Here is a 12,415-nt window from a genome sequence, read left to right as displayed (position 1 = left end):
CTTTTGTGCCGTCCTGAGCGACATGGTTCTTATCTTCTTTTGTTCTTATCTTCTAACGATTCCGGCCACTAGATCCGCAATTACGGGTGCAAGAGCCGTTAGGATGGGGAGAATAAACCCACCTCCTTGACTTTTGAGAGCCAACTGCTTACGTTTTAAACCGGTTCTCTTATCAGCCAGCAGTCTGATAACTTTCTTTTGCTTTTTCTAACTCTGATACTGGGGAGGGGATAGCTTAATGTTACTCTTTAAAATATTCAGAGCAATCTCACACAAAGCTTTAAGAAAGTCGGGTGAACAATGGCCGAGAATGTCCTTACGTTTCTGAGGTGTGGCGTGGTACAGAGCTCTGAGTAACGGAGCATTCCTTTTTATACGGGCTGACATGATAAATTACTATGCTTTCGGAACATAGACAACTGGCCACTGACTAGGAAGTAAACCCGTTCTCAGTCTGTATTGTTCTGGGCATGAGTGGGTCAGGTCGACGATTAAATACCTGTGCGGCTCTCTGGTGGCGTCCTCAAAGCTCTCCAGGAAGATAGCTTTCTCTGAGGGGAAGATTTGATGGGCTAGTATATTCACCTGCAATCTGTCTCTGGGATTCTTAAACAGGACGAGGTAGTTACTGTTCAGGCTGATGGTGCGACTGTATTTCCCTTGATGAAATACATTTTGTGTCAACATCATGACACTCATATTTCTGTGATGTCTGTACTGTGTGAATTTTTTTACCACTTCAGGATGGTCTGAAGCCTGAAAAATAACGTCGTCCAGAATAACCAAGTGCTTACGATCAGGAGGGAACAGATTTTCATCTTCAAAAGAATGAGGCAATCCTTCCACAAATTTGATGTTTTTATTCAGCCGCTGCAGTTCAGCGTACAATGGTTGAAAAGAGGTATAAATCCAAACAATATTATCAGGTACATCATCCATCACATGGTTACACTTTTTTAAAACACTTTTAACAAAAAACGATTTCCCACATCCACTGGGCCCCACAATCAGACATGGAGTCTTTAGTCTGGGGTCAAAATCAATCTCCTTCATATCAGAAAATTGCGACTTTTTTTTTTTTTTCCCCTCTTAATCACCTTAATACCTTAATAACCGAAAGGCAGAGTTGTACCGTCAGGAAAAAGGCGTCTCTTGTCATACACCACCCGGAACCTTTTCAGGAATGTCACATTTTTTAACAGAAACCCCTTTTTATCTCTTCTGATGGTACGCTGAGGGGTCTCGATCACCGTTTCTCTGGAGCCAGCCAAGTATCCCTCCACTAACTCTTTGACGCTGTCAAAGTTGACCTTCTCGCTGTATTCATGCGTCTGAGTGATTCCTTTAACGCGCATCGATACTTTTTTCTGATTTCTGGTCTGGTAGGCGTAACTCTTGGGTCCTGCTGCAACAAATTCCTGAATTGTGTCACCCCCCAGCTCATCGGTCAAATCCCCCAGATAGTTTCCCAGTTTCAGAGGAGTCTCACCTTTTTTCACCACATAGATCAGACTGTCTGTGTCTATGTAGAGAATTTTGTCCTGCATTACTTCCAGACAGCTGTACAGCTTTAAACGTGCATATGCGGTGGTAAATGCTGCGATGAATACATTGTTTACATTGTTGGGAGGAGCGATGCACCGTTTGTTGTAAGTCCACTGCACCATGCACATGTCACGGTTTAGAAAGTGGAAGTAGGCTATCTTGTATTTACCCGAGAACATGAAATAAAAAAATTAATTCGGGTCTGTGACGATGGCGGTCTGATGGAGGTCGTTCCTCTGCGCAAATTTCCCCCAGAAACTGTTCAGACACAGTTTAGCCACCTGTCTTTTAGCAGGGTTCACCTCTATTTTGCTGGTATCCAGCTGAATACCTTGATGGAGTTTGTAATCTCTGACGTACCTCAACTTACTCTCCTCATCAAGTGCATCTGCGGGATATCCTGAAGTCTCTTGTTTACCCTTAAGAAATGTGTGTATGTAGTCTACAAAGATTGAGCTACTGGTCCTGTCAAAGTGCCACACCTCAGTGATTTTAGCAAGACGATAACCAAGCTTTAACGCCTTGCTAAACTCCACATTCACCCACACACCTGTTAGTGCTCTCTCCTCATCGCTGTGGTTGCATGCACCTGCCTGGTTATTCATTTCAGCACAGGTGCGACAGAGAGTGAATACAAGTTTTCCGTGAGATGACTTGTAAGGTAAAACTGGGAAAAACAGAGGATAAACAACAGCTCTTATGAAACCAAAGTAGCTGTCAGGGTCATCAAAATCTTTGCAAATAACTCTGGGATGGCCGAGAGGGTATGGAAAGCTGCAATTTACATAGGGGTACAGAGATGTAAAGTCAGCGTAGTGCACAGTTTCATCTACCCCCGCACTGTACCTCAACCTGAGTGCGCAGGTCCGACCACCGTACAGTGCTTGTCTGGGAGAGAGAGGTTCAGGGGCGTTAAAGCTCTTGAGAAATTCAATCACCTCCGGATGGGACTTTTTCATCTCAGTCCACTCGTGCTCCCACATGATATGCAGACGAAGACCATACACTGACTGAAGCACTCTCTCTCTCTCACGGGTCTCTGCATAGAACTGTTCAAATGGCGCCTTCCTCAGCGGACATGCGTCCTGAGGCAGATGGCAGACGGGGCAGCCGTGAAAGAAACAACCGTAAAACTCAAACGCTACCCTCACACTGTCAATTTCCGCATACCCATCTACGTGATAAGGACCCATTCCCTTTTCCCCTGTGTTTAACGCGTGGCTAATCTCAATCCCTCTGCTAAACGCTAACCACTCCAACCACTGGATGGATGCGTTTGAGAAGGTCTTACTCTGCTGACTGTAATCAACGGGTGAAGTTATAGCCAGGGTTTTAGGCTGCAGAAAGTTGGCGGTAAAAACCTTCATACAGGCCGACGCGATCGTGATGCATTTCAGGGGGTCCACGCGCGTCTCGTTAAAGAATTGCTCGCGGAATTTGACACACCCCTTGAAGAGTATGTCTACACAATTTTTGCAGTAAAGCATGCTCTGTTCACGAAAGTTCAAGGTGCCTTTACACACTCCACCGTACCATCTGTAGAACTCTCCCTGCTCACTGGGGCTCATGAGTTCTACAGAGTAGTAACTCGGTTAAGGAAAAGGCCCCACATATTTCAAATTCTGTTCTGAAGAGAATCTGTGGGGAAAGAAACCTTTGGTATGATCACTGAAACCTAATGCTTTCGGCATCATACTCAGTTTCATAGCCAGGAATGACAGACTATCGATGAATCTCAAACCATAATCACAGTCTGTAAAACAGAGAATTCTACTCCCCTGTGTGATGAGAGAGGGCTTCATACCTAGTTGCACCATGACGTTAAGGATAAGATAGCTATCATATCCTCGTCCGTTGTGAGCAATAAACGTGTATCCACGGTAGCGTGGTCTCCTGAAATGGAAGAGGAATTTCCTGACACAATCCAATCCGTAGGCAGACCACTCGACACCTTTCAGCGTTTTTGCATAGACCAGAAAGGGGACATGCACATCGTTCTGACCGACTAAGGATTCAAAATCATAAAAGATCAGTTTTTCGTCAAGCAGTTCGTCGGCGCTGCTAGGCTGAATGTAGCACTGGTGTCCACTGAGAGTTGCTGTAGAACCGGGGGTCAGTTTCTCACCACAGATTGTAGATTTTAAACCTTCACACACGTGGGTTTTTTTTACCTTAGTCATCGCAACGCGATAAAATTTCTTACACGTCGGACACCTTTTAATCAGATCACAATCACTCACTTGCATTCTGGCTCGGGGTCTCTCACGAGGTTCTTTGTGTCTGTTGAAGCACGACGAGTTACGACAGCTTCTGTTGCAATCGCCACAAAATACAGGACTCAGCTCTTGATTTGTACATGACGAGTCGCAACACACAGGACAGTAACCAGGACAGTAGTGTGAGTGTGGCTCATTGTAACTTGTGTAGCAGTGCTCGCAAATGTACCTCGACCCTATAAATCCTTTGAGGTTTTTTATTCCATAGTAATGGTTTTGGAGTAATAACAGAAAGAGAGGGCTTGATCAATCTCTGAAATCAGTCTCAAATTTACACAGAGCTCGATCACCCTTGGTTCTGTGAAACACCACAATTTTTCTGTTTAGGATTTTTTCAAATTTTCCAACATCACTGAAAGATACAGGCGTCTGATCAGTCAGCCCTGCCAGACACTGCCACTCTCTCGCCTGGGCCAAAGCCTGACTATCGGTAAATTTAGAGCCGGAGACGTGCGCGAGACTGATGGCGAAGCAGAGCTGATTGTCACAATTATCTGTAATGTACAAGTGACATTTTTTCTTATGGATTAATTCGCATTCTAAGGTTTTTGAAGCCTTCCGTTTGGCGCCCCCTGTAGGGTTTCTTACTACCTGGAGGACTAACTCCAGGTTAGTATCAGAGGCAATCTCTGCGTTCGATTGAGTTAACTCGTCTAAAAAGTCCAGAAAGGCTTTCAGGATTACACCAGACTCGTCTGTGACAGAAACGGTAATGTGTTGAGAAATACTCTCACCTACTAATTCTAGCTGGACGACATCATTACATCTGGCGAGTGATCGCGCTGTTTCTGCCACTTCAATAAGATTGTTCATAACAGCTGAAGTGAACTCAGCGATGTTGGGCATTATGGTATTGTGACGGGATGTCTTATTTCAAGACAATTGAAACGTTCACGCTCAATCGGTGGAGGTGTATCTCTCTGATTCTGTTCAGGGACGGCTATATTCTCCTGATTCAAGCCCCCAATCGGTGGAGGTGTATCTCTCTGATTCTGTTCAGGGACGGCTACATTCTCCTGATTCAAGCCCCTACCATGCTGTCGAGTTTGTTCTGCTGCAGCTGGAGAAGGTAAAGAAATAAGATTTGGTGAGACAGTATCTGATGCTGAAGGTTGAGAAGCACTATTCGCTGAGGCTGTATCTAGTGATGTGACACAAGGAGCTGGATTTGGTGAGACAATATTCGGTGACTCATTTTGCAAACTCAGGGCGGGTGGCGGAGGCCTGTTTAAATTCAGGATTGATGATTCTAATTCGTGTAACACGCCAATTTCATAATTTTCATCTTCTTCAATATTCGTAGGAGATGACTGATAATCGACATTAAAGAGCGCATACTCCAGCGGTGTAAAGTGAACCAGTATGGGAATGTTTTCCAAATTTTCCACAGCCTCGGATATTTCAGCCGGCATTTCAGCTCTGCCTGCTTGATTATCCATCTTTACACAGAATTGAGAATGGCTAAGAGGGGATAAGATATTTACTTATATATATATATATATACACATTTAATTTACTTTGAAATCACCTTCAAGTCACGGTTAATTTTCTGTATAAGAATCATGCTACTTCTCATAAATGCCCGAGCTCTTGATTTTTTACGTCGGATGGTGGCATTTCTTTTCCTCCACAGACGAGGGTCTGGCCGGATTGTAGGACTTATCCGTTCTACTGACAGGTCGGCCTCTGTGGATGAAGGAGAAATAACCATAAAAGTATTTTAAATATACCTGGTTCCGTGATTGTGAATGTTTAAAAAATAAATAAATAGATAAATATTAATAATAATAATAATAAATTTTTAAAAAAAAAGTAGAGAAAGAAACTGCACCTCTGATTAACCCTTGGACAAGCAAGAGCCTTGAGCGCACTCTAATGCTCCGTTGATTCTTTACCACGGACCTCACAGGAACTGTCACAGGAACTGTCAAATTGAAACACAGTTAATAGCATAAAAATAGATAAATAAATAAAAAACCTTGCTTAAGTATACACTATGTGAAATTTGCATAGATTTTACCATGTAATGCTCCTGTTGAAAGCAGCACGGAAAAGTGAACAGAACAGTAATAATATATCAACTGGCGTATTTTACAGAGGGTTACACATTGCAGTTCACATGAGTTCTACTGAAAAGACTGCGCTCTTTTAACCACTACCCCCCTCCCACCCCCCTCACTCTCTCCCTATGCGTCACATCCGTGTTGATGACGTATGACGCTTACGTGCACACGTGAGAAAACAAAAACAAAGAATGATGAGGTTTTTTTTTTAAACTTACCCCGCAGATCAGGCTGTTTAGCGAGGGGTCCTTCCTCTCCGCAAACAAGGCCCAGCACCTCTAATAGCTGCGCCAATATGCAGCCTAGTAAACTGACAGCCTGTGTCCCCTCGCCCGCAACCGTCTCTGTGTTGAAGCTGCTCACCGGCGACTCGGGCCGCGGTATTATTCGAGGGGAGAAACGTATGCTCGGTGGTGTGTGTAACATCGATGATTCCAACTGCCCGTCCTCTGTAGTAACACTCGGACACTCTGTTGAAAACTGATTGTCCCGAACAGGGAGCAGTCTTCGTCGTAGCCGAGATTTATTCAGGGAAAGTCCGTTTCCCCCGCTCGGTGCGATGGAAGTCAAATCTCCCTCAAACACGGCTGGGTTCTTCTTTCGGGGAAGCCCTTGCTCCACACTGTTTAATAAATCTGTAAACAGTTACATCTGATGTTATTTCATTGAAACATTTCACTTGTTAAAGGTTATTAAAGTTAAAGAAACATTACCATAATCGGCTTGCGTCAATATGAAGTCATCCAGATCCTCCGCGTCCAACTCTGGAAATTAACACTCTGTCATGATGTGGTAATATAATTATACACGCATTCATATGTTCATCATCAGATCTTTTTACTCACTACTGAATACTCCAAAGAAGGCCAAAGAACCGCCGGGTGGTTGTGTATGGATGTCAGCTCTTGTTCTCCGTCCTAAAAAAGTTGTTTGTTTGTTTTTACTATTACAAGTACTGACCTAAGAGATTTAAAGATTTAAAGTTTTAAGGAGACTTTTGCGTACCAGAGTCCATGATTCCTGTCCTGCCTCGGTTGAGTCCCCGACGTAAATGCCTGAACCATTTTATATAGTCTTACATCCCCCTCCATAGAAATAAGGGAGTGTTTTAAAAATTTCTTGAAGTGCTATTTTCAACCCATTTGCTCTTCACACTTAGTCTACATCCATCCTACGGTTAGTAACAGATGTATTGATTCTGTTTACTTGTGGACTGAGACAGCAACACTTTATTCTTTCCCACACTGTACTTTGCATTCTTATGACCCCTGGCCATTTGTTCCTACTGTTCAGTGCCACAGTATGATGCATTCTTGTGACACTGAACGGAAAGAACAAATGGCCAGTCAGGTAACAATACATGATAGCCAAGATGCATCATGAGTGCAAACTAAGAGGGTAACCTTTTTTATTTTTATTTTTTATTTTTTATTCTTCTGTGTGTAATTTAAACCTACCTCTATTTGCTATAAACACCCCATCCTCCGTTCAGTGCCACAGTATGGTGCATTCTTGTGACCCCCCTCACCCTCATGGTATGAGCCAGAGAGAGCCAGATGTCTGTTACCTCCCCCACCCCACCCAAATCCTTGTAGTGCTGGCAACACCTGGCAAAAGGAGGACTTTCCGGCACCCTGAGCCATACTCATACGAGACTTAAAATGTTGTCTGTTTCCCACACTGTACTTTGCATTCTTATGACCCCTGGCCATTTGTTCCTACTGTTCAGTGCCACAGTATGATGCATTCTTTCGACCCCCTGCAGTTGAGTCTCATGGTATGAGTTGATCAGTCAGAGAGAACCAGATGTAAACTTTATGGGCAACCTGGTCTATTAGTGAATTCTCTGTAGATCAACCCTTGATACCATATGCACCATGTGTGCAAACTAAGAGGGAAACCTTTTTGTGTAATTTAAACCTACCTCTATTTGCTATAAACACCCCATCCTCCGTTCAGTGTCACAGTATGGTGCATTCTTGTGACCCCCCTCACACGTTCAGTCTCATGGTATGAGTTGATCGGTCAGAGAGAGCCAAATGTCTGTTACCCCCCACCCACACCCAAATCCTTGCAGTGCTGCATTCTTGCGACCCCCCACACATCTAATTATTTTCTCATCTTTACCTGTCAGGGACCGGTCTTTGAAGCTGTTAAAATGTTGACCGCTTCTACAACTTAACCTTTTCTATTAACCCTAACCCTTTCTCTTATTTAAACATTCAACTAATATATTTCTCACAACCTCCTGACCTTAGCTGTAATCATTCTTAACCCTAGCCATAAACTCCCCCTTCCTTAGATGTCAAAGGCCTCCTCAACAGATGGCTGATCTATGTCAAACAAAGGTCACACGTCAAAATAGCTTGATCGATCGATAAGAGGTCAAAAGTCATATCCCCAGATGTCAGCAAACGGATGTCAAACAAAGGTCACCTGTCATATTAATTTGATTGATCGATAAGAGGTCAAGGGTCACCTGTCAAAAAGAGTTTGATCGAAGGGATCCTTTTTTCTCTCTGAAGTGTGACCAAGCCAGGATACTTTGAATAACCGACAAGTGAGGTGTGATTCAAACCAGGAGGGTACTCTCCCTGTGATGCCCATGCTCGAAAGTATGGACAAAAGGAAAAGGTCAAATGTAAGTCAAGCAGGATAAGTACAGAGGACTTAGCTGTTGCTTCTTTTAAGGCTTCTGTCACAGCCAACGGAGCCATTTCAGTGGAGTGTCCACTTTTAAACCCAGATTGGTTTGGATCAAGGACGTTGTTATGTGAGAGTGACCTGCTTAAAGATCGCTCTTTCAATAGTTTTAGACAGAAATGGGAGAAAGACCGGCCAATAGTTCTCCACATGAGTTGGAGAGAGGGAAGGTTTTTTGAACAGCTGTGTAACCTGAGCTTGCTTGAATGTGGTAGGAAATGTGCCCGATGTCAGTGAAGCATTAATCACATGCGTGACTGCTGCAGTTACAGTAGGAGCAATGGATTGGAAAAGATTAGTGGGAACGGGGTCCAGCGGGCATGTAGTAGTACGGCTACATGTGAGAAGTTTAGACACACTGCTCTGAGCGAGAAGGTTGATGAGGAAAATGATCCAGTAGGACTTCTGTATGCAGATTTTGTGGTACAAGGTTCTGTAAGCTAGCCACTTTGTCTGTGAAAAATGAGGCAAAGGTGTCTGCTGTCAGATTGGTAGCAGGTGGCTACTAAGCCAGGGGTGAGACTGGGAGGATCGAGTGGGTTTGGTGGATATTGGACACAGGCTATCCAGAGATGAGCTCAGTGTAGAGCAAAGGGACTCCGTGGCATCATTAACATCAAGGGAGGAGAATGTGTTGGAGGTCGGAAGAGCTGAGGCAACGGAGGAGAAGTGGGTGGGCTACAGGTTGCAGACACTGGACACTCACTCTGAAGTGAATGAAACAGGGGTCAGAAAAGTGCAGAGGTGTGACAGACAGGGCCTCTGTGGCACAGTTTCTTGTGAAAATGAGATTTATCACTTTGCCAGCTTTATGAGTTGGAGGACTGCAAAGCAGTTGTAGCTCAAACGAGTGCATTAGTAACAGAAAATCTGAAGATTTAAGACTGTCAAGGTGGTTATTCATGTCACCAAGGATCATTATGGGACAGTCATGCTCGGGGATAGAAGAGCGCAAGGTGTCTAGTTCATCTAGAAAGTCGCTGAGTTGTCCTGGTGGGCGATATATGACAACCATATAGATTTTGACCGGTGCAGTTGGCATGGTATTCAAAGGTATTGTATTTAGCATTCGGTAGCAGTTGGTTGTATTTCCATTTGTTGGAAATGAGCAGGCCCATTCCACCACCTCTTCCAGATGTACGAGAGGTGTGGTTGGTTGAAAGTGCAGCCAGGGTAGCTTTGTTTTCAGGCTTAATCCAGGTCTCAGTGAGAGCCAGGATGTCAAGAGACAGGTGGTTGGCATAAGCCATTATGAAATCTGCTTTGTTTATCGCTGATTGGCAATTCCACAACCCCACAGACAAGGGCGTGTCACAGAGTAAAGTGGGCTTTAGAGAGGTTATTAAGTTTGCAGTGGCGTTTGGTTGTGTGAAACCTTCTATTTTAAAGTCATGCATAATTTTTCCCAGTCACATTAGGTGGACAGGGTCTCTAAAGATTTTGGAGCAGACTTTTATCAGTGTACACTTGCCAGGTCTTGTTCTGCAAACCAATAGATTGAAGCCATCAGATGAAGGGGAAGGCTGTAGTAGAATATCCTTGCTGATCCCAAATGATCAGCTTCCTAAGCAGATACTGTTGCTGCTGACATTTCAGAATCTCCTCTTGTTGGATGAAAATGTACAGATTATCAGAGATTGTTCCAAGATATTGATGCAATTTTCACTGGCTTCCCTTGGAAGAAGGTAAGGCCTACATCTGTCATGGTCTGATTTTTCTTGTGTTTGGCATTGTTTTCGGTTTCTTGGTTTACTTTTGCATTTTATACCCTGCTTCTTGTTTTGTTTTGTAGTATTTTGTAGTATTTAATCGCTATTTTTTTGTATTTACTTCCCGTGTCACACCTGGCTGATTGTCTCACCTGCTGTTTCTTTTGTAATGTTCTTCCCCAGTGTTTTTACTACTGGTTTTAAGTTGTTCCTTGTCGGATCATTTTACATTACTTCATTTTATGTCACTGCTCGTCACATTGGCTGAATGATTGCCCATGTTTTTGCCTCCATTTGTTTTGTCTCAGTTTTTCTTTGTGAGCATTTATTAAAGCCTCAGACCATCTGCCAGCTTTTACCTCATTCTCTATTTAGACCTGCTCTTGGGTCCGCTCCTCCACAACGGTAACAGCATGAGGCAATGGTTAAGTTTACTGGAAAAGGTCAGTGCCATCTCCGTAGTTTCATTCACATTCAGTTCAGTTTGATTTTTTATACTAAGAAAGAGTTTCACAGCTAGAATGTTTGGCTGCATGGTACTGAATGTTGAGGAGAAATGTGCTGACGGTAATCTTGCTGTGGTGTTACTGGTTTCCAGATGCTTTTGTGGATTGTGTCCAGAATGAAAATCTTCCACCAGCCCGGTATGCAAACTACAGTGAATCCAACAGGGAATAGGTATTGGAATTATCCATCAAGGCAGACGGTCGGTTTTCTTGAGTCCCTTTCTGCTTGATTTTTCTTCTTATTAAAAGAGAGTTTTTCTTTTACATTGTCGCTCAGGCTGGAGCCTTAAATCGAAGAAAAGATCCAATGCAATCTGTTGTTCTAATTCAAATTGTCTGAATTGGACAAATTTAGATTTTATTGAATTTGATTGGATTACGATTGCATTACAATGCATTACAATGACTGCTCAGCTCAGTACATTCATACCTTTTTTCTCCAGCAAAGTTCCAGTGCTGTTTTGCAGCGAGAACCTAACTTAGAACCAGTTCCATCTCTTTTAACAGCCAAAGCTCTGGTTACAGCACCGGAAAACTGGTACCAACTCTTAGCTGGTGAAAGCAAGGATAGTCATTCCCAGACGTAAATGGGGATTATTGAGACTAATCACTGTAAAGTTTTGTCGTCTAAATTCCAGTGAGAACAAAAATAAAACTGAGCCACAACATGGGTGTGAAGACAAAGCAGCAGAACAACATGAACTCAGTATTAGGGATGCACCGATCCGATATTTGGATCAGATATCTGTACCGTTATCAAAGAAAATTCGAGATTGGGTGTTGGTTACAATGGGCTGATCCATATCGCCCATTTTTTAAATTTCCCCCTTGTCCTGTCCAGCATTGGCATTCATGCAAGGGCCTTCTGCCCCTTCTAGTCGTGAAAAAATTATGTTGGGACTACCTCTGATTTATTTTAGTTTTTTTAGTTTTTACCAAGCTAGATAAGCTATTGTTTTGTTCAGATGCTTTTGTAATGGATGTTTAAGTCCCATTTTCACTAAACTATATGAAGAGTTGATTGCTATTTATTTTGAAAGTCTACCAACCAAGCTAGTGAAGCTATTGTTTTTTTTTCTCAATTTCAGCTCTTTTATTATTAAATATTTTGTTTTACATTGGAAATTTTGAATCCCTAATTGCACTGACTTAACCAGTTACACTTGTTATATTGTTATGGTTAAGATTGTTTGCACAATTATTAAATAAATAAGTAATTCAGTATATTTATATCTGTTTATTTGTTTTTAAAAAAATAGGAAAGAAATGTTTAAGTCAAGTCTGATGTTGCCTTGCACAAAAGAATATCGTATTTTCACGACCATACGGCGCACCGTAGGCGCAGTCTCAGTTATGTGTGCCGTTACTGTGTTTTTAACACACATAAGGCGCACCTAATTATAGGGCGCGAGTTTTATATACAATCCACACAAGCATACAAGTTTTTGTATTTAAAAATAGATCGGGAGCAAAACTGAGTTTGTTTGTGCTTTATTTAAAACACACGGTTGAACAAGCAAGTGTGCGTCATAACTCAAACCCATCGAAGTCTTCATCTTCTGTTTCTGCATTGAACAGCTGTGCTAAATCTCCATCAAACATGCCAGGTTCAC

At 42.8% G+C, this 12,415-nt stretch overlaps 2 protein-coding genes across 3 annotated transcripts in view; one reads left to right on the top strand and one right to left on the bottom strand.

Annotated features, from left to right (window-relative positions):
- The window catches only part of enah (ENAH actin regulator), a 165,789-nt gene that overhangs the window by 115,304 nt on the left and 38,070 nt on the right, over positions 1-12,415 (top strand).
- On the bottom strand, positions 870-11,203 carry LOC140267363 (uncharacterized). 2 transcript variants are annotated; one of them, XM_072362618.1, is made up of 5 exons: positions 6,730-11,203; positions 6,598-6,648; positions 6,103-6,519; positions 5,653-5,745; positions 870-5,507 (listed from the first exon to the last, which is right to left on the bottom strand). In XM_072362618.1, exon 5 carries the CDS (start codon positions 3,111-3,113, stop codon positions 1,737-1,739), a length of 1,377 nt encoding a protein of 458 aa, XP_072218719.1. In that variant the 5' UTR covers positions 3,114-5,507; positions 5,653-5,745; positions 6,103-6,519; positions 6,598-6,648; positions 6,730-11,203; the 3' UTR covers positions 870-1,736. The 2 variants fall into 2 exon arrangements, with proteins under 2 accessions (XP_072218719.1, XP_072218720.1); XM_072362619.1 differs by lacking the exon at positions 6,730-11,203 and having other exon boundaries at positions 6,103-6,720.

This window comes from Leuresthes tenuis, unplaced genomic scaffold (assembly GCF_036924035.1).
Source record: "Leuresthes tenuis unplaced genomic scaffold, fLeuTen1.0.hap1 SCAF_13, whole genome shotgun sequence".
Taxonomy (NCBI): domain Eukaryota; kingdom Metazoa; phylum Chordata; class Actinopteri; order Atheriniformes; family Atherinopsidae; genus Leuresthes; species Leuresthes tenuis.
The sequence above is the reverse complement of the archived record's forward strand: the minus strand, read 5'-3'. Positions and strand labels throughout refer to the sequence as shown.